The following is a 22,021-nucleotide window of genomic DNA, read 5'->3' as shown; positions in this document are numbered from 1 at the left end:
TCAGAGCTGTTCCTCCTGCCAAAAGCCAGAGCCGGATCAAGTCCCTCTTCCCTAAGACACAGCCGGCTGAGCCCTCAGAACCCAGAGGGGAGTGGGTTGGCTGGGGTAAGGGCAACACACACCCTACTGGGAGGAAAGACCAGGCCCCTATCCCCACCCTGCTGCTGACCCACTCCTCTTCCCTTAGCTGAAAAGGGGGGTGATGCTGCCTCCCCTTTAAGAGTGTCTCCATCTAAATAAACAAGCAACTCTAATACAAAGGCTGTTTGCCCAGCCAGGGTGGTTCAGTGATTGAGCCTCGACCCATGAACCAGGAGGTCATGGTTCAATTCCTGGTCAGGGCACAGGCCGGGGTTGTGGGCCTGAACTCCAGTAAGGGGCAGCCAATCAATGCTTCTCTCTCATCAATGTTTCTATCTCTCTCTCCCTGTCCCTTCCTCTTTCTGAAATCAATAAAAACATACTTTAAAAAATAAATAAAATAAAAGGCTGTTTGTACATGGAGAAGCATTCTCAACTGTGAGAGCTAAGTTCTGGATTTTTCTTTCAAAAAGAGGTTCGTCCAGCATTGGTGTTAAATACTATAACCCCTCAAAAGTCACCATCCCATTGTAAGGCGTCCAGGTACACTGTCCTCACCAATGTCGCCATCCATCTTTTAATTGTCAAATCTGGCAGCACTGCCCTGACTGGTTTGGCTCAGTGGGTAGAGCGTCGGCCTGCGGACTGAAGGGTCCCAGGTTTGATTCCAGTCAAGGGCATGTACCTTGGTTGCGGGCACATCCCCCGTGGGAGGTGTGCAAGAGGCAGCTGATGGATGTTTCTCTCTCATCGATGTTTCTAACTCTCTATCCCTCTCCCTTCCTCTGTAAAAAATCAATAAAATATATTAAAAAAAATCTGGCGGCACTTTGCTGACCTTACGGGACTCTGCTCCTGGCATAACTGAACACCCTTTCTTCTTGAAGTGATCCTTGCATTCGCTCCTGGGACCCTTTCCACCCTCTTCATTCTGCCCCACTCTTCTTGACCGCTTCCCTGGTTCCCCGTGGTCTGCGTCCACTCCTCTCTGTGCCTTAGACAGGAAATGATGCTCACATCCTTGTCTTTGGTCCCGAGCCCCAGGCCCCTATATTTAGTGTCCTTCTGGGCAGCTCCTGGGGGATGACCCACAGCTCAGGACTCCACCGGACCTGAACCAAACTCCCAACTTGCTCCCCCCTCCCAGGCTCCTTCCATTTGCCCGTCATTCATTCTTCCATCTACACTCTTACCCGCATACATACACCTGAATCAGTCCCCAGGGGCCCTGCTGATTTCTCTGTGAACCTCTGCAAGCTGAAGTCCTTGTGCCCATTACAGGTGATTTTTGGACTCATGTAAACTCCAGGGAGCTAAAGTCGGGACAGTCCCTAACTTCCTTCCCCTGCCAGGGGCCCCAGGACACCCTGTGCTGGAGATGGCAACTCAGTCTCTCCGCACGGACGGACTTGTTGTCCCAGGCGTGACCTGCATGACCCAGGCCAGCAGCATGCCAGGCCTATCGGTTTATCTCAGGTAGGTAGACTATCAGCCACAATCTGGGTGGAAGAAAAAGTCAGCTCCTTAGGCAGACCTAATCTGCCCTTGTCACCAGCCCTGGCAAGATCTTCTTGACTCCCTAGGGCAGGGCAGAAAGAGGAAGGGACAATCCACCTGCCTCCTTTTACAAATGGGGAACCAGGGCCAGAGAAGGGAAGGCGCTTGTTGTAGGTCTGTAGATCCCTGGTTTCTCAACTCCCAGGCAGGGCAGATAGGCCGGGGGTGGGGGCTCAGGCCAACATCCTCGGCTGCCTCTTCATGTGCTCAAAGTTCATATTCAGGGTGACAGGATTTTCTGCTTGACCCGTTAAGATCCTGGGAGGGAGAGGGAAGAAGCAGAGGGTGGGGAGGGAGGAGGAGCTCCACCCTCCACAACTGCCAGAAGGAGCTGCCCTGCCCTGGATAGAAAAAGGTGCTCTTGGGAGCTCCTGCCTCCCACCCAATCCCAGCTGCAGAGCACTCGGGACTCTGGGCCGTGAGGAGTTGGGAGACACTCTCCAGAGAGGCTGCCATGGCCTGCAAGAAGTGCTCAAACAAGTGGTGCTTTGCCGGCGTTGCCAGTGTGATCCTCGTGTGTGCCATCGGATTGGTCCTGGGCTACATGATGCTGGGGGTGAACCAGCCAGGTAGGTCCCTCCCCACCATGCCATTAGCTTAGCTCCCCTCATCCCTCACTCCTTGTCCCCACCAAGGCAGATCTAATCTGTCCTTGTCACCCACCCTCCTGGTCCTCAGCCACAGCCGTGATGGCCTTCTCTCCCATCCCACATCCCCACCAAGATTCATCCCCACCAAGACTTCATTGGCCTCTCCCATTCTCAACCACCCCAAGACCGCTCCCCTGAGGAAGGTTACTTTGGCCTTCTTTCCCTCCCTCCTTCACCAGGCTTCCGTTGCCTGAAAATCACACTAAATCTTGGTCTTCAGCCCAGACCACGCCCCCCCCCCTCCTGGTGCCCCCAATAGGCATTCCTTCCTAGCAGTGATTTGGGCATCTCAAACGGTGCATTGAGCCAAATTCACCCTTTCCCCCTGGGAGCAGCCTCCTCATCCTTCTGCCTCAGGCCTTTCTTCTCAGGCCCTTCACCTTGAGGCCTCTGCCTTCTCCCTCCATGGGCTGCCTACCACCTTACCTTCCCAGGCTCCTCCAGCTTTCCTAGGCTGCCGGCTCCTCCCAGGCCCCTGAAGTGGCCTGCTCCCTCCCACACGGTCTCTGCCACCAGTGAGACCTTTCTAACCACAGAACTCACTCGCTGCCCTCAGCGCATGCCCAACTCCTTTGCTGTCAGTCAAGGCCATTTACAACCTGGTCACAAAGCTTTTATCACTCTTGCCACTTCCTTTTCTCTACATTCCACCTGCAACAAGCCAAAGTTCAGTCCTTCAGGCGGCCCTCTTCCTACAGTCAAGCTTTTGCTTCTAATGTCCTGTGCCCATACATGTTCCCTTCTCTGTAAATTTCTTGACTGCCCCAGGCTGGTTTGGAGCCTCCTTGCACCCAGGAGCCCATGTACTGCCCTCTCCCGCAGCACTGGTGACTGGGGTCCCACTGTCTCTCTGCTAGCTGGCATGCTGGACACACCCTGGAGCCTAGAGAGGGAGGGTGGGTGAGTGGACAGGGGTCCTGTGGCTAACAGCACCTTGGCCTTCCTTCTAGGCTGTAAGGAGGATGCAGTTTGTCGCCCAGATGCAGACATGCTGGACTACTTGCTGAGCCTGGGCCAGATCAGCCAGCGGGATGGCCTGTTGGTCACCTGGCACCATGCTGCCAACAGCCAGAAGGACATGAGGGCAGCCCTGGAAAGTAAGTCCAGCTGTGTGGACGGAGACAGGCCAGGGCAGGAGTGGGGGAGATGGTGGTGTTCCCCGAAAGGGGACCTGGCCCTTGGCGTGTCTGCCTAGGACAGCCAGTAGTGTGTGGGTTCTTTGTGTGTGTGTTAATCCTCACCCAAGAATATTTTTCAATTGATTGTTAGAGAGAGTGGAAGGGAGGGGGAGAAACAGAGAAACATCGATGTGAGAGAGACACATCGATTGGTTGCCTCCTGCAACCGAGGTACACGCCCTTGACCAGAATTGAACCCAGGACCGTTACTCCACTGAGCCAAACCAGCTAGGGCAGTGTGTGGGTTCTTGCCATAGTGCAGGAAACGTTTCACAACACGAGTCCAGGTGAATTTTAGAGGATGTCTATTAAAGCTGGGGGCAGCGAAACAGGAACGGGCTGAGGACATGAGTCTAGGCTGGTCTGCTTTGGCTTCCCAAGAAGTCAGAGGAAAGGGGCTTTGGGGACACTGCTCCCCTGGTTGCAAGCCTTGTGGGGTCCCTTAGAGTTTAGGAGACGCATGCCGGTGGGGGAGAAAGTGTCCCTGGTTTAGGGAAGGTAGGATTCACTGCGTGGCTGCAAACTGCTTGTTTAACTATCATCTGTTTCCCTACTTCTGGTCCTGGCTGACTGGCCTGTCTCAGGGAGAGCAGAGGTGGAGGTTAGACGGCACTGCCTACCCCGTGGCATGATGGTGGCTACTCACCTGGCTTGTCAGACTAGGGAGTGGGGGCTCAGAGGTGAAGGGACTGGCTCAGGCTGTGCAGCTGATAAGCTCTGAGCCTCGGGCTTGAACCAGAAGTCTGATTCCAAAGTCATCATGTCCTGCCCGCCCTCCCTGCTACCCCTCCCATGACCCGTCAGTGACAACTGTCCCTGCTGAGGAGGCCTTTGCCCTCAACACCTAAGGAAACCAGAAAACGTGTGCTTGAGGCCCAGCGCTACCAAGCTGTAGAAACCGGAGCAAATAGTGCAGCTCCTCGGAGTCTCCAATTGAGAGTGATTATGGCAGCCCGTCAGCGACGGCTCACTGTAGGGACGGGCACACAGGTTCCACGTGTGTTCTCCTGGATCTGCAAGCAGTTTCATGGGTACCATGTGGCAAAAGTAAAAAGGAGGCTCAGAAAAGTTGGGTGACTCACCCAGGGTGACACCAACATAGGAACCCAGAGTGGTTGGCCCCACACTCCTGGCCACTGCACTACGCCCGACCCAGTTCAATAAGGAAGAAATAAAACTAAAACAGTAACCATCCAAAATGAAAGGCATGGCCCTCAGACTGGAGCATGCTTCAGATCGCTGACCCCACCCCAAGCTTCTGATTCAGTGAGTCTGGGGTGGGGTCTGAGAATTTGCATTTCTGATAAGTTCCCAGGTAGTGCTGATGCTGCCGGCCCCACAACCAAAATCTCTCCATTTCAGAAGAGGAAACTGGGGTCCAGAGTGGGAGGCAGTCTTGTCCAAGGTCACACAGAACAAGGTGTAGGCACCAGGCCTCTAGCTCTTAATCCTATAGGGTCACCACACCAGAGGGCCTGGGTGTGAGTGCCTGGGAAAAGCTTGCTGAGTGAATGAATGGTTAGGGAGCACTTCTTGGAGGAGGCAGGCGTGGTGGAGAGGAAAGGCCACCACAGGCTGGGAAGAGCCAGTTTGCTGTGCTTCAGGAATCTCTGATTAAAAGGCAGATTGCCAGACCTTGGTGATAAGAAAAACATCCCTCCCGCTGATGAGAGAGCCAGGCCAGAGAGGGAGGACTCCTATCTGGGAGATAAGACCTGGGGTGAACAGGACTTACCACCCCTGGGCTCATCCCATGTCAGCCCAAGAGCAGCTGACAGATCCAGCCCTACCAAGCTGTGACATTGGCCAAGAAGAAAGCCAAGGGCCCCACCCAGGCAGTGCCAACAGCTCAGAAGCATGGAGAGGCACCCTTAGCATAGCTTCAGGGGTCCAGCGAGGACCCCAGGCCAGGCTTCTTCCTGAGAGCCCTGTGGTGGGCCCCTGGGAGGAGGGCGGTGCCACCATGGGGTGGGCATCCTGACGGAGAGCCAGTGGTAGGGTTAAACTGGTGAAGTCATCTTAGACATGACCAACGTCCATGCGGAGAGGAGGGGCCAGAGTGAAGGCCTAGGAGGCAAGACAACTAAATTCAAATTTTACCTTGGCTCTTTACCAGCGAAGTGATTTGGAGTAAGTGACTTCACCTGCCTGCAGCTCAGTTTTTCCCTCTACAAAAGGTGTCTTGGTAGGAGGACTGCATCATTTATTATTCCAACCAGGGCACTTTGGATAGTGGAAGAGATCATTATTAATAATTATGCAGTCCTAGCCGGTTTGGCCAGTGGATAGAGTGTCAGCCTGCGGACCGAAGGGTCCCACGTTCGACTCCTGTCAAGGGCACGTACCTCGGTTGCAAGACCCTCCTCGGCCCAGGCCCTAGTCAGGGCGTGTGCAGGAGGCAACCAATCTGTGTTTCTCTCACATTGATACTTCTCTGTCTTTCCCTCTCCCTCCCACACTCGCTAAGGATTCAATGGAAAAATATCCTCGGGTGAGGATCAAAAAAAAGAAAAAGGATTATGCAGAGGTAACAGAAATATACTAGACTATCCCAGGCAAACAGGGACATAGTGTCACCTAGTTAAGTGAGCTACTCCATGTAAATAATAATTAACACTCAGTGAATGCCTAACCAGGGATATTTTATTGTCTAATTCTAGTAAATGAGAAGGAGATACAGAGAGGTCAAGTAACCTGAGAGGTCAGGCTCACACAGCTCTGCAAGTAACAGCTTTTAATGATAAGGGAGGTTTTTCCAGAAGGAAGCTGGACCCAGGTGGCAATCACAAGGAGACAGGTTAGGGCCACAACGCACTCTCCATCCGTTCTTAGTCCACTTTGCTGAGCATTTGCTGGGCCCCTGCTCTGGGCCAGTCTCAGGAGGAAGACTTAGAAGTAAGAGGTGGCCCTGTCTGTAAGGGCTCACAGTGTCACAGGGGAAGCAGCTAGTGCAAATCAGGGAGGCAGCAGCAGTCCAGACTCCAGTCCTGGCTCCCTCCCGATGCACCCCACTGCCCCCAGATGAGAACTGGCCAGCTAGATGGGGTAGGAGACCCCTCAGATCCATTGGCTTGTGTACCCTTGTATCTGCCCAGCTGTCCCGGTGGACCCGGCTTCTCTGGGCCTCACTGGAGGCCAACCCTTCGGACCTCTCTGTATTCCCAGCTAACCAGTTATTTGTGTTCAAGCCATACAAATTAAGGCTACCCTCATGAAGCCCCTCCGTGTACAATGCGGTTTTATGTCCATGTCCTGTGTTCGTGGCCTGGGGAGGCTCATCCCCATTATGCCAGTGAGGAAACCAGGGAGACGGGAGCTCTGGGCAGGATGCAAAGTGGGATGAAAGCGGGTGATGCAAAGTGCCAGGCTCGGTGCCAGGGACCATCTGCATTCTGCTTCCTTCCCTTCCTGGAAACTTACCGAGATTCTATTTATTTATTTATTTTTAATTTTATTTTATTTAAAGTATTACAAATAGTACATATGTCTCCTTTTTTTCCCCGTTGACCTTCCCCCCCACCCCTCCCCAACCCCCCGGCACATGCCCCCCCCCATCCAGTGTCTTGTGTCCATTGATTATGCATACAAGTCCTTCAGTCGATCTCTTACCTCCCCGCGCCCGCAACCCTCCCCAGCCTCCCCACTGTAATTTGACAGTCTGTTCGATGCTTCTCTGCCTCCGTATCTATCTTTTTGTTCATCAGGTTATAATGGTCTTTATTATCCATAAATGAGTGAGATCATGCGGTATTTTTGTTTCTCTGCCTGGCTTATTTCACTTAGCATAATGCTCTCCAGTTCCATCCATGCTGCTGCAAATGATAAGAATTCCTTCTTTTTTAGAGCAGCATAATATTCCATCGTGTAGACTACCACAGTTTTCTAATCCATTCATCTGCTGATGGGCACTTAGGCTGTTTCCAGATCTTAGCTATGGTGAATTGTGCTGCTATGAACAGAGGGGTGCATATATCCTTTCTGATTGGTGTTTCTGTTTTCTTGGGATATATTCCTAGAAGTGGGATCACTAGGTCAAATAGCAGCTCCATTTTTAAATTTTTGAGGAAACGCCATACTGTTTTCCACAATGGCTGCACCAGTCTGCATTCCCACCAGCAGTGCCTTTTTCTCCGCCTCCTCTCCAGCACTTGTCATTTGCTGATTTGTTGATGATAGCCATTCTGACCAGTGTGAGGTGGTACCTGATTGTTCTTTTGATTTGCATCTCTCAGACGCTTAGTGACTTTGAGCATGTTTTCATCTGTCTCTTGGCTTTCTGAATTTCCTCTTTCGAAAAGTATCTAGTTAGGTTCTTTGCCCATTTTTTGATTGGATTATCTTCCTTTTGTTGTATGAGTTCCCTGTAAATGTTGGAGATTAAACTTTTATCAGTGATAACATTGGCAAATATGTTCTCCCAAGCAGTGGGCTTTCTTGTTTTGTTAATGGTTTCTTTTGCTGTGCAGAAGCTTTTAATTTTGATGTAGTCCCATTTGTTTATTTTCTCCTTAGTCTCTCTTGCCCTAAAATCTGTAGACACCAGATTTTAGAGAAATCTGAAAATTCTCTGTGACTTTGGGCAGTCTTTCATTTTTCTGGACCTGGGCTGTTTGATCATTCATTCATTCAACAAACTTTTTTTAGCCTCTTTCTTTAAAAAAAAAAAAAATTGAGCCCAGCTGGCATGGCTCAATAGTTGTGCATCAACCTATGAACCAGGAGGTCACAGTTCCATTCCCAGTCAGGGCACATGCCTAGTTTGTGCACTTGATCCCCATTGTGGGGTGTGAAGGAGGCAGCTGATCAATGATTCTCTCTCATCAATGATGTTTCTATCTCTCTCTCCCACTCCCTTCTTCTCTGAAATCAACAAAAATATTTTTCTAAAAAAATTAAATTGATTGGGATAATGTTGGTTAATAAATAATATTATGCCAAAACCGGTTTGGCTCAGTGGATAGAGCGTCGGCCTGCGGACTGAAAGGTCCCAGGTTCGATACCGGTCAAGGGCATGTACCTGGGTTGCGGGCATATCCCCAGTTGGAGATGTGCAGGAGGCGGCTGATCGATGTTTCTCTCTCATCGATGTTTCTAACTTTCTGTCTCTCTCCCTTCCTCTCTGTAAAAAATCAATAAAATATATTTAAAAAAAAATAATAATAATAAAAATAAAATAAAATAAAATAAATAATATTATGTGAATTTCAGGTGTAAAACTTTGCAATACAACATCCGTGTACTCTATTGTGTCTTAACATCCCAGGCTCGTCTCCTTCCATCACCCTATATTTGACCCCCTTTACCCTCTGTCCTCCCCTCAAGCGCCTCCCCTCTGATAAAGACTTGTGTTGTCTGTATCTATGAGTTTGTTTTCTTCGTTCACTTGTTGCTTTTCGTTTTGTATCCTACAGAGGAATGAAATCAAACGGTTCTTGTCTTTTTCCATCTGACTTTTTTCACTTAGCCCTAGTGCTCTCAGACCCATCCCAGCTGGGGTGTCACTGGGCGTCCGAGGTGTAGGGAGTGCCTCCTGGAGCACAGAGGAGGTCGAGAATCATGTCCCTGAAGTGGCAGCAGACAGCCAGGAACCCTGCTGCCCAAGAACCAGGCAGCCCAGAGAGCAGGGCGTGGATATTGAGCCCGAAGGAGAAAGGGCTCATTGTGGCAGATGGCCTACAGCCATTCCTGTGTAAAAAGTCCCCAAATGTTGCATCATTATTTATTAGTAGAAAAAATTAGAAACTATAGGAATGTCTCAGGAATAGGAGGGGGTAACTAAATCGAGAGGGTAACTATGTCTCCTTTTTTTCTTTAACGAAGCATATAAAAGTTTGTGAAAATGTATCATATTGTTGAAAGAGATTAAACATTAGACATGCAGTGTGGTCTCAACTGTGTAAAAGCTATACAGTGGCAAAAACGAAAGAAAATATATCAAAACGTGAACTATGGTGGAAATGTGGATAGACAGTTCCCTTCATCCTGCTTTTCTGTACTTTCCGAGTGTTCCATCATAAACATGCAACAGGTTTTATGATGAGAAACGACTGTTTAAAAACAATCAAGAACTGATTGAGTTCTGTGTCTTATCCAGGCGACGTCATGGTCCTGGAGGCGGATGTCAACCTAGAAGGGCTCAACACAGCCAACGAGACAGGGGTCCCCATCATGGCGCACCCCCCACTCATCTATAGTGACAACACCCTGGAGCAGTGGCTGGATGCTGTGCTGGCCTCTTCCCAGAAGGGTGAGCACCTCTCCGCCCCTCCCCAGCTCCCAGCCCTCTGGTCCTCAGACAGCGTCAGCAGGGACCGCTCCCCTGGGAGGCAAGTCCAGTTGCTGTCATGAGCTGCTCATTGCCTTGGTTTTCCAGCCCGGAGTTCCCGAGGCCCAGGCCAAGGGAATTCCAGGCGAGATGGGGATGTGAAAGGGCACGTCCTGGGTGTGATCTGGGTGTTCTCTTGGACACAGGGGAGATGGAGGATGTGAAAGGGTACATCCTGGGTGTGATCTGGGTGTTCTCTTGGACACAGGGGAGATGGGGATGTGAAAGGGCACGTCCTGGGTGTGATCTGGGTGTTCTCTTGGACACAGGGGAGATGGGGATGTGAAAGGGCACGTCCTGGGTGTGATCTGGGTGTTCTCTTAGACACAGGGGAGATGGGGATGTGAAGGGTACATCCTGGGTGTGATCTGGGTGTTCTCTTGGACACAGGGGAGATGGGGATGTGAAAGGGTACATCCTGGGTGTGATCTGGGTGTTCTCTTGGACACAGGGGAGATGGGGATGTGAAGGGTACATCCTGGGTGTGATCTGGGTGTTCTCTTGGACACAGGGGAGATGGGGATGTGAAGGGGCACGTCCTGGGTGTGATCTGGGTGTTCTCTTGGACACAGGGGAGATGGGGATGTGAAAGGGCACGTCCTGGGTGTGATCTGGGTGTTCTGTTGGACAAAGGGGAGATGGGGATGTGAAAGGGCACGTCCTGGGTGTGATCTGGGTGTTCTCTTGGACACAGGGGAGATGGGGATGTGAAAGGGCACGTCCTGGGTGTGATCTGGGTGTTCTCTTGGACACAGGGGAGATGGGGATGTGAAGGGGCACGTCCTGGGTGTGATCTGGGTGTTCTCTTGGACACAGGCGAGATGGGGATGTGAAAGGGCACGTCCTGGGTGTGATCTGGGTGTTCTCTTGGACACAGGGGAGATGGGGATGTGAAAGGGCACGTCCTGGGTGTGATCTGGGTGTTCTCTTGGACACAGGGGAGATGGGGATGTGAAGGGTACATCCTGGGTGTGATCTGGGTGTTCTCTTGGACACAGGGGAGATGGGGATGTGAAAGGGTACATCCTGGGTGTGATCTGGGTGTTCTCTTGGACACAGGGGAGATGGGGATGTGAAAGGGCACGTCCTGGGTGTGATCTGGGTGTTCTCTTGGACACAGGGGAGATGGGGATGTGAAGGGGCACGTCCTGGGTGTGATCTGGGTGTTCTCTTGGACACAGGGGAGATGGGGATGTGAAGGGGCACGTCCTGGGTGTGATCTGGGTGTTCTCTTGGACACAGGCGAGATGGGGATGTGAAAGGGCACGTCCTGGGTGTGATCTGGGTGTTCTCTTGGACACAGGGGAGATGGGGATGTGAAAGGGCACGTCCTGGGTGTGATCTGGGTGTTCTCTTGGACACAGGGGAGATGGGGATGTGAAAGGGCACGTCCTGGGTGTGATCTGGGTGCTCTCTTGGACACAGGGGAGATGGGGATGTGAAGGGGCACGTCCTGGGTGTGATCTGGGTGTTCTCTTGGACACAGGGGAGATGGGGATGTGAAGGGGTACGTCCTGGGTGTGATCTGGGTGTTCTCTTGGACACAGGGGAGATGGGGATGTGAAAGGGCACGTCCTGGGTGTGATCTGGGTGTTCTCTTGGACACAGGGGAGATGGGGATGTGAAGGGGCACGTCCTGGGTGTGATCTGGGTGTTCTCTTGGACACAGGGGAGATGGGGATGTGAAAGGGCACGTCCTGGGTGTGATCTGGGTGCTCTCTTGGACACAGGGGAGATGGGGATGTGAAGGGGCACGTCCTGGGTGTGATCTGGGTGTTCTCTTGGACACAGGGGAGATGGGGATGTGAAGGGGCACGTCCTGGGTGTGATCTGGGTGTTCTCTTGGACACAGGGGAGATGGGGATGTGAAAGGGCACGTCCTGGGTGTGATCTGGGTGTTCTCTTGGACACAGGGGAGATGGGGATGTGAAGGGGCACGTCCTGGGTGTGATCTGGGTGTTCTCTTGGACACAGGGGAGATGGGGATGTGAAAGGGTACATCCTGGGTGTGATCTGGGTGTTCTCTTGGACACAGGGGAGATGGGGATGTGAAAGGGCACGTCCTGGGTGTGATCTGGGTGTTCTCTTGGACACAGGGGAGATGGGGATGTGAAAGGGTACATCCTGGGTGTGATCTGGGTATTACCTCTCGGACACAGGGGAGATGGAGGATGTCGCTCCCTCCTACAGGGGCCCTTCCTCCCTGGGTTAGTTCTGCCTGTTTGAAAGCCCTTCTTCACACTCAGCCAGAATCCGGTCCCTTTCTTTCTTCCCCCGTCCTCACCCTCCCCCCTGACCCCCCCCCACCCTCCCCCCCCCCCGCCCCCCCCCACACACACACCATACCTGCTCTTTCAGCCCCAGGAAGTCATGTCTTCCAGTCCTTCTGCCCTGGGCATGAGAAGCCAGTTCCCCAAGCCCTCGGCTCCTCCCGCAGGTATCAAGCTAGACTTTAAGAGTATCAAGGCTGTGGGCCCCTCCCTGGACCTCCTGCGGAGACTGACAGATGCTGGGAAAGTCCGGAGGCCTGTATGGATCAACGCCGACATCCTGAAGGGCCCCAACGTGCCCATCTCCATCCAAGTCAATGCCACACAGTGAGTGTTCCCATCTCTGCCCCAACTGTACCCAGCCCCCTTCCTTCCACACTTGGCACAGGAAGTGCTCAGGGGGCCTTTCCTGCCTTTGCCTCCAGAAATACCATACAGTCTGACCTCTGGGCCTTCACACAGGCTGTTCCCTTTGCCTCGAATGCTTTTCTCCCGTTTCCTGATGAACCTTTGCCCAGTCATTACCTCCTCCAAAAGAGCCCCAACACCCAGGCTGAAAGCACACCTCCTCCTCCCACAGCCCTGATTCCTCTGGGTATGCTCTGTATCCCCAGTGACCGGGACAGGGCTTGACCTGCTAGGAAAGTCTGCTGACTCCTTGCCCAGCCCCCATGAAATCCCAGCACTGCCACCAACAGCCTTCACACCACTGCATGCTACTCTACAGCTTACAAAAGAGGGTCCCATAAAAGGATAGGATATTACTGATCTAATTCCTATGCAGCATCACTAGGCTAGGAGTATTCCCCCCCATTTTACAGATAAGAAAGCTGACAGCAATTGAGGCTTAATTTATTGAATGTTTATTATGTGCCCCAGGCACTTTAGTTGAAGAATACACTTCAATTCTTTTTAAATCCTCACCCGAGGATTTTTCATTGCTTTTAGATAGAGTGGAAGGGAGGTGTGTGTGTGTGTGGCGGGGGCGGGGGGGGGGGGTGGATTGGTTGCCTTTTGCATGCGCACCTACAGGGCAGGGAATCCAGCCTGCAACCAAGGTACATGCCCTTGACTGGGAATCAAACCTGCAACCCTTTGGTGTGCACGCTAAAGCTCATGCTCCGACCACTGAGCAACCGGCCAGGGCCCATTTAACTCTTACAATGAAAATGAGGTAGGTACTATTATTTTCATTTTATTAGTATAGGAACTATCTCATCAAAGTGAAAGGACCTGCCTAAGTCTAGCACTTGGCAGAGCAAAGATTCAAAGCCAGGCCTTGGAGTCTAAGCCCCACACTTGTTTTTAAGCCTCACACTCCTTATCATCCATCTCTCCATCTGTCCAGCCAACCAGCCAACAATCCATTCATCCAATATTTGTGATTCTCAAACTGAGGTGCATTTGGAAAGCAGTAGTTTGAAAATTGTAGTCAGTGGCACAAGAGAAATATATCTTTGTCTTCTTGGGAGTATTGATTTTACTCAGTAGTTGGGGAGAGAGAAGGGAACATTATTTGCCTATTAAAATTAGCATCAGGGCAAAATCCGAATGAAATTTTAAAATAAAATCTGAAGCTTCAGAGACTCTCACAGAAGGCAGAGCCCAGACCCCTGGGGCTCTGGGTTTCATTGCCTCTGTCTATAAGGGAATGCTGAAGAGGCCCTGCCCCCAGGGATGCCATCTCTGAGAATCAAAGCGGCCCAAGGTCACAGTCAGGACCTGAACCCAGACCCTCTGACTCTAAAATCCATGCCTATTTGTGGGGCCTTGAACAAGCCACTCCTGCTCTTCAGGACTCTGCTTCTGCCTGTACATCATAGACTCAACAGGCCCTGCCACATTCCAGCACAGCCATGGGAACCCAGGAGGCGACGACAGGGCCAGCGAGGCTCTGAAAGACGTGTCTCTGATTCTCTGCAGGTTCCTGGCCTTGGTCCAGGAGAAGTATCCTGAGGCCACCCTGTCTCCAGGCTGGACCACCCTCTACGTGCCCCTGTTCCCGAAAAGCACATACACCCGAGCCATGATAGAGAAGATGCAGGAGCTGGTGGGAGCGCTGCCGCAGAGGGTCACCTTCCCCGTGCGGGCTGTCATGGCGCGGGCTGCCTGGCCCCATTTCAGCTGGCTGCTGGGCCAGTCGGACAGGTGAGAACGCCCCGCCCCTGCTCCTGCTCAACCCACCCCGAGGCACTGATGCCCCCAGGAAGATCCCAGATGCTCATGGCTGGTCTTAAAGATTCTAGTCTAACCCCCACGGGTGCTCACATCCTACACAACATCCCTTTCTGCTTGTATACTTCTGGTGACAGGCAGCCCGTCCATTGGTGGATAACTGACTTCCTGCCTGTTGAGTTTACACTAAGACATAACTTGCCTCCCCACAGCTTCCTCCCAGGGGAGCCAGCTGTGGGCTGCACAGATTGTCCCTGCAACCTCTGCCCCGGCTACCCAGCCCCACCTTCAGCAGCTCCCCACAGGAGTCCTGAGGCTTCCCCCTTCATCCACACCTTCATCCACACTGCTCCCCTCTCCCCTGTGCCCGTCCCCTTTCCTAAAACAGAAAAGAAGCACCCTCTCCCTCCTTCTGGGCTTCTGCTTCCAGTTATCCTCCCCAAAGCCTCTGCAGCTTCTTCTGCCCCCAGGAAGGGGGTAGCTCTGGAAGAAGGGGCTGGTGGGAAGTCAGAGGCCCCACTCCTACCCAGCTAGGGTCCAATTCTGAGCACAGGGACTGAGCACCCAGGTGGGCCTAGGCCAACGCTGAGCCTGCTCTCTGGGCCCCAGGTACAGCCTGACACTGTGGCAGGGTGTCACGGACCCCGTGTCAGTGGACGATCTCCTCTACATCCGGGACAACTGTGCCAACCACCAAATCTACTATGACCTCTTCGAGCCTGTCCTGTCGAAGTTCAAGCAGCTTGCAAGTAGGGAGTGGTCTGGAGGGTGGGCTGGATTCTGCAGGGGCATCGGAAGGGGAAGTCCTGGGTGGAGTAGGGAGAAGGAACCACTCAGCACCGATCGTGTGCCAGTCCTGGTGCCGCGTGCTACCTAAGCTGCATCTGTCCATGGAGCAGAGATTCCATTTCCATACGCGGGAAAACGGAGGTTCAGAGCAGTGAAGGAACTCATACAGCCATCCAGCTTGTCTGTGGCACAGCTCAGATTGGAACCCAGAAAATTCCAAACCCATGTGCCTGCCCTGGCAGCCTAGCTTCTCTGTGGGTTACGCTAACACTTCAGAGAGCGGCCCCTCTGCTGCACCCACTCACCAATGATCCATATGCTGCCTGTTCCCTTGTTCAAACCCCTCATTCCCTGACTCCAAACCTAGGAGAGCCTGCAGTTAGGCCATGGACCCATCAGATTCAACATTCCTCTCCTGGGAGCCACCCAGGTGAAGGGGAACCAGACAAACCTGGCTACAACCGGTTCCAATCCCAGCAACTCTGCCATTGGCTGTAGGATAGAAGTGTGGATAGCTGTGGCATACAGAAGGTGCTCTGTGAACGGCAGCCGCTTCATTATGACAATTTGGGGTCCCACAGTGAACGCCACACGGAAGCAAAGTTACTATACAGGAGGCAGCCTGATCCCCCTTCTCCAGCTCCCCGGGGGCGACGCTCTGAGCGTGGAGTGGCAGGTTCCTGACATCCGGGGCAATGCAACAGTTCAACTCTCAGGTGAGGGCTGCAGCCCCTGTGCTCCCAGATAATCTGCAGGGGTTTTCCTTTGCTTGGGGCAGGGACTCTGTTACCTTGGAACATAGCAGCTAGGAAGTGGGGGAGGACAGTGTTGCCAAGGGGATGGGGTTCCTGGCCTTCGGACCAGCACCCTTGAGCCCTTAGCCACACTGAGCTATGAGAGAGGCAGGCACAGTCATTGTGGCCTCCGCCGCCTCTCCCAGGAAAAGAAGGCATGATCCTGCTGAACATCAGCCTCCAGGAGTCTGGCGCTGGAGATGCCGTGCCCATCGTGTATGCCTCGCGTGACTCTGCCCTGGCGCTGGAGTCGTGCCTGCCGCAGCTCGCCACACACCCTGGACGCTGGGGAGTCTATTTGCACATAGTAGAGCCCACGGCCCTTCGGCCAGCCCTGGCCGTGCTGGCCCACCTCTCCAACCTCAATCGCCTCTCTCTGCCTGTGTGGGTGGGGGCCACAGTCTCCCATGGGAGCTTTGCAGTGCCTGGCTACATGCCCGGCAAGGAGCTGCTCACCGCTGTGGCTGAGGTTTTCCCCCACGTGACAGTGGCCCTGGGCTGGCCTCAGGAGGTACTGGGCAATGGCTATGAGGAGCAGCTGCTCACGGATATGCTGGAGCTGAGCAAGGGCCTCTGGCAGCCTGTGTCCTTCCAGCTCCATGCTGGGTCTCTGGGCCAGAGCACGGCTGGGGTGGTGGCCAGGTTACTGGCAGCCTCCCCCAGGGCCACCGTCACAGTGCAGCACAGCCCTTGGGCGGGCAGCTATACATCTGTGCGGAAAGGGCTGCTGGCGGCCAGGGCTGTGGACAAGACCCGGGTCTACTACGTGCTGCCCCGGAGTTATCGCGAAGACCTGCTGGCAGATGTTGGCAGAAACTGACCTCCCGGTGGTGCTGGACAGGAGGTCCCTGGGGCCAGGCTTCCCGTGGGGGAGGAGGGAGAAATAAACGCCCTGCCTTCCTCAGCGTGCTGCACATGTGTCTTGGGCGGGGTGGTGTGGGCGTGTGGTAGCTGCTGCGGTGCCTAGAGGGTCTGGAGGCTGGGCGCCAGATCATTTCGGTTGTCCAAAAGGAACTTCTCACAGGCCTTGAAGGTGTTGTAGAACTCCAAAGAGAGGCCGGCCACGTTGGTGGTCACATAATTGAGAAAGCCCGAGGTGGCCTGGTTGTAGTAGGACACCTGCAGGACAGGAAGCCACACTCAGGGGCGCTGGGCCTGAGCGGGAGGGCAGCAGCCTGGGGTCTTCAAAGGCTACGTGGCTGGCAGGCGTGGCCGCCTCAGGCAGTTCCCCTGGCCCCTCCCTCTGGGTACTGACAACCCTAGGGTCCCTGCCACCACACACTGTCCTGTCATCGGGTGGCTCCCTGCCAGCAGGGAGGCCCTGTGAGACAAGGAGCAGAGCCTAACACAGAATCCTGTTTCAGTGAAGGTCTATTAGGGCCTTAGAGACGAATGACAATTACGCCCAGAGATTGTCCTGAGAAGCTCATCAGGGAAGTGTGTTACAGGGCAAGTCTCAGGGCCCCCCTCCCCCCGCCACCCCCCCACACACCCTCACCCCCCACGGCTCTGGGCCAAGGAGGGCAGCTGCACAGACCCTCCCTCCTCGCTCTCAGCCCCTCCCCCACATTTCCAACACCGACTGCCCTGCTGAGTCAGGTGGGCCCTGAGAACCAGAGAAAGCCTTCCCAGACAAGAAAGCATATGCTAAATGCAGGCAGAGCTTTTCCCAAGACCCTGCAGGGGCCTCAGACTTTTCCGCACAGATTAGATTTTAACGAAGGCTCACTTCTGGCCCCTGACATGCTTAGGCCCGCCCCCGCCCCCCCCCCCCCCTCCAAGCTGGAAGAGCCCACTGTCGCGCAAGGGGTGGGAGCCCACGGCTGACAACTGTGAGCCGGGCAGTGCTGAGCTCCGTGCATGTGGGTTGGGGTGGCTCGAGTGGGGGAAGGAGTCACTTGGCCTCACCTTGGTCATCTGGTCCCCTTCGCGCCAGACGCAGAAGCCTGAGCAGAGGGTCTCCCCACGCCTATACTCTGGCGTCTCCGGGTGGGTGGGCAGCGTAACTGACCGTAGTGCAATGACATAGGGGTCCCTGCAGTGAAGGGAGGGGAGCACAGAAGAAGATGAGGGTTGTCTTGCCAGCCCAGGCTCTGGAACCCCCTCTGGCTCTGACCCAGCCTCTGGAGCTCCCCTAGGCACTGACACCAGAGTCTAAAGTCATGTAAACTCTTAGAGGGCCCATGTCTGGCTCTGGGCCAGGCTGGAGAGGAGGCACCTGTACGTTAACAGCCCTGGATTTGCCAGGAGCCAGCGGGACTCACTGCAGATTTTCTGGAAAAGCCCCTGAGGAAGCAGTGTGGGCTTTGGGATTTGTCCGCTTCCTCTTTCTGTGCCTGTCCAGCAGAAGTGAGCCGTCTGTCCGGCATCCTCACCAGGGCTGTCAGAGATGGCGGCCAAGGCAGTGCCTTGTGAGAAATGGCCTTGCCACCTCTGGGTCAGGGATTACCCTCCTTTAGAGGGAGCAACCAGAGGGGAGGGTGTTCCCTGTCCTCCATGGCAGCTCCGAAAAGCCAGGAGAAGGCAGAGAGCCAACTCTAACTGATGTCCACTCCCTGCCCTGCCCACCTCCCACCCAGCAGGCAGGCACCCACCCGTGGTCGCAAGGCTTCCGCCGAGAGGCCAGGATCACGAAGTCCTGGGGCTTGGGGTCAGTGCCGAGAATGGGGCTGATGACATGGTAGATGGCATCGTCCTCATCCACCTGCTGCACTAGTTCCACGTTCCTGTGAGGAGGCCCAGACCACAGGGCCCAAGAGGGTCACACCAGCTCCTTGTAGGAAAGCAGGTCTGGCCTCCCTGAGCCAATGCTTGGGGGACACTTCAGCCCCTACACACTTAGCAGGGCCCACAGGTGGGCAGAAAGGCCCGGCCAAGATGCATGCACGCACACACACGTATGCACACACACGTGGGTGCATGCATACACACGCACACAAATACACCTGCACAGACACACCCCTGTGGGCATAGCTGCATGCTCAGACACATGGATAGACACCTACCGTGCACACACAGACCCATGCGTGTCTGGACAGTCTGTGCAGGGCAGGTCCACGTGCTGACTCAGAGGTGTGCTGATTTCCTGGTTGTACTGAACATTTAGTGAGTATCCACTGTGTGCCAGGCACCACTCTAAGGGCTGCAGGTGTACCATGCATTTCGGCCCAGGTGGCAGGTACTCTTAGCAGCCCCTCTTCATAGGGGAAACAACCTGTCCACAGCCACAGAGCTAATAGAGAAGCGAAGCTGGAATGTGCCCAGCCATCGGGTGCCAGGCCTGTGCCCCTTAGCCTGGGTACACTGTACCCATGTGCCTGTACATACATGTAGGCTACCAAGGGTGGGAAATCTTTCTTCTGCCAAGGACCATGCGGATATTTATGACATCATTCACAAGCCACACAAAACTATCAACTTAAAAATTAGCCTGCTCTATTTGGTCAGACATTTCATTAACTCACCCTTAATGCCTTGGCAGGGCCAGAACAAATAATTTCGTGGACCTTATACAGCCCACAGGCCCGATGTTCCCCACCCCTGGCTTATACCAACACATGCACACATACTCACACATATGCACGCACACACACACACACACACACACACACGAGGACATCCACAGAGGTACACATGACCATGTCCAAACCTGTCACCTCCCCTGCTCCTCTGCCCTCCACAGAGGCTGTCTCAGGAGCAGGGTGGGGAGAAGCAGTGTGGGGTTCTCTTTCCCCTCAAGCTACTTCCTCCAAATCCCATCAAACAGCGAGATCTGACCTGGCCTTCAAGGCCCACCCCAGCCCACTTCCTACCATACAGCCAGCTTCCCCAGTGCCCACCAGCAAATCACCTCTCAGGCTTCTCGAACGGCACTGCCAGCAGGCCTTGGGTCACCTAGACCAGGGCTTTTTTTAAAGCAGCACCTCCCTTTTTGCAAAGAAATCTTAAGCAGAAAGCCCGTGTGTAAACAGCTGCAAGTGGACCTGCTCAAGTGAGGACACGTGGAGGTAGGAGGGAGAAGGCCAATTTATCAAAAATCAGATGGCCTGCTCACCGGATTTCTAAGAGCACAGGTCCTCCTTGTGGACAGACTCGGAAATAGAGGCTCCTCGTAAGAAGCCAGTGGAGAAATGATCAAGGAGGCGCCCCCCAAAGCAGGGTGTTGGCATAACAGACAATGATTTCACAGGCACTTGACAAAAACCACTTTCAACTTAACATTCATACTAAACACTGAAATCCTGGCTATTTATATCCATACCCAGATGTAGAGCTAACACACGGTAAATTCGGCAAATTGGCCATTCTACTAGTTGGCCTGAATTGGGGAGGGGGTCCCAGCCAGACTTTCAGCCTTCCATCCCCCACCCCAAGCAGTATCTGGAACTCTCTTGGGAACAGAAAACTCCACAGAACACAGATAGAAAATCACTGATCTATCCCTGAGGGTAAAGCTAAGACTCACCTCTGAAGCACACATTTTAAGAGGAAGAAAACTAAGCCCAGGAATGAAATGGAAATGACTTGCCCAAGGTCACACAGCTAGTTGGACCAGAAACAGGACCAGGCCCTCAACTTCAATTCCAGGCTCAGTCCTTCTCTGAAGGCTCAGAATGACCCTGACCCTGACTCCCACCTAACCCATGACTACAGTCCCCTACCCCCTCCACCCCAACTCCCCCCACCCCCACACCCCCCATACCCCAAACACCATAAAGGCCAGCCGGGCTGAGCATAATAAGGAATAGCTCAGCCGAAGGACACCTGAGGACCCGCCCTCCCCACCAGGCCTGAGACGGGAACTGGCCCCACCTGGGCCCTGGCCCTCACCGGTAATGCTTGTCCCACTCAGGCCTCCGACGCAGGTCTGAGAGTAGCAGGAAGGCGTGGGCCGCATCCACATTCACCAGCATCTCCATGTGGAAGGAGAGGTACTTGTCATCCTCCAGGGTGTACAGGCCGACCTGCGTGGGACAGAGGGTGGCCTCATTCGTGTATCCCCCTACCCAGACTATGCTGGGAGTGGGATGGGCTGACTGGGATGCTGGAGGCCAGGGCTAGAAGCTCAGCACTGCCTCTGACTTGCTGTGTGACTGCAATTAAGTGACTCAAGCTCTGTGAGCCTCAGTCACATCCCTATGAAAGTGGCTGTTGAGATAATTCAGCACAAGTGGACAGAAAGGTGTTTTAAGAAGCAGTGATTTGCCTGGCCAGCATGACTCAGTGGTTGAGCTTCAACCTATGAACCAGGAGGTCACGGTTCGATTCCCAGTCAGGCCACATGTCCAGGTTGCAGGCTTGACCTCCAGTGGGGGATGTGCAGGAGGCAGCTGATCAATGATTCTCATCATTGATGTTTCTATCTCTCTCTCCCTCTCCTTTCCTCTCTAAAATCAATATATATATATTTTAAATCCCCTTCTGCCCTGGCCGGTGTTTCTCAGTAGTCAGAGTGTCACCCTGCGAACCGTAGGGCCTTGGGTTCAATTCCCGGTCAAGGGCACATATCTCAGTTGTGGGTTCCCTCCCTGGCCCCAGTCCTAGCACGTCCAGGAGGCAACCAATTAGTGTGTCTCTCTTACATCGATGTTTCTCTCTCTCCCTCATTCCTTCCACTCTCTCTCAATGAAAAAAATATCCTCGGGCGAGGATTAACAAAAACAAAAAGCAAAAAAAGAAATGCCCTTCTGACAGGAGTGAGTTGAGAGACTTTCTGTTGCTTGCAGCCTGCCACCTCTGGCTGCTCAGAAGAGAATGGTGGGTGGGTGCGGTCAGCTACCTGGTTGATCTCCGAGGACAGCGCCCAGTTGTCCTTGGCCGCAAGCATCTTCAGGGAGGAGATGTTGTTGTAGCTCAGATACACCTGGACAGGGCACACAGAGAAACCTCGCCTTCTCCCCTCCCGCAGGCTCGGTGCCGAGGCCATGCTGGGGCGGGGGAGGAGCAGGGGTGGTGAAGGAGGGTGGGTGCTGGGCTTTGGTGGTGAAGGAGGGTGGGCGCCAGACTCGACCAGCAACCCTGGACAAGCCACTCCTCCTCTCAGGGCCTCAGCTCCCTCCTGCCAAGCAGGGACATCAGGAGAGCCCTTTGCTAACTGTATGCATCTTGAGGCATTAGCATCCTGTCCCCTTCAGGCCTACCTCCAACCCCACTCTGACAACGGGACGGGTGGGCCTGAGGACTCTCCCCTCAGAGCTGGGGC

At 53.9% G+C, this 22,021-nt stretch overlaps 2 protein-coding genes across 4 annotated transcripts in view; one reads left to right on the top strand and one right to left on the bottom strand.

Moving 5' to 3' along the window:
* Positions 1-1,940: 1,940 nt before the first annotated feature.
* Positions 1,941-16,690, top strand: FAM151A (family with sequence similarity 151 member A). Its single transcript, XM_036350282.1, has 8 exons — positions 1,941-2,207; positions 3,239-3,385; positions 9,561-9,713; positions 12,229-12,388; positions 13,985-14,209; positions 14,846-14,985; positions 15,607-15,741; positions 15,966-16,690. The coding sequence occupies exons 1-8, from the start codon at positions 2,093-2,095 to the stop codon at positions 16,637-16,639; spliced, it is 1,749 nt and encodes a 582-aa protein (XP_036206175.1). The 5' UTR covers positions 1,941-2,092; the 3' UTR covers positions 16,640-16,690.
* ACOT11 (acyl-CoA thioesterase 11) overlaps positions 14,459-22,021 on the bottom strand; it is a 43,222-nt gene continuing 35,659 nt past the window's right edge. For 2 of the 3 annotated variants that reach the window (XM_036350280.1, XM_036350279.1), the window contains exons 12-16: positions 21,599-21,682; positions 20,650-20,783; positions 18,414-18,545; positions 17,728-17,854; positions 14,459-16,938 (exon numbers count right to left, since the gene is read on the bottom strand). In XM_036350280.1, the coding sequence (XP_036206173.1) occupies positions 16,783-16,938; positions 17,728-17,854; positions 18,414-18,545; positions 20,650-20,783; positions 21,599-21,682 (633 nt within the window). In that variant the 3' untranslated portion in view covers positions 14,459-16,782. The remainder of the gene's footprint in view (positions 16,939-17,727; positions 17,855-18,413; positions 18,546-20,649; positions 20,784-21,598; positions 21,683-22,021) is intronic. The other variant, XM_036350281.1, reaches the window with a different exon arrangement.

The sequence above is a fragment of the Myotis myotis genome, unplaced genomic scaffold (assembly GCF_014108235.1).
Source record: "Myotis myotis isolate mMyoMyo1 unplaced genomic scaffold, mMyoMyo1.p scaffold_m19_p_2, whole genome shotgun sequence".
In the NCBI taxonomy this organism is placed as follows: domain Eukaryota; kingdom Metazoa; phylum Chordata; class Mammalia; order Chiroptera; family Vespertilionidae; genus Myotis; species Myotis myotis.
The sequence above is the reverse complement of the archived record's forward strand: the minus strand, read 5'-3'. Positions and strand labels throughout refer to the sequence as shown.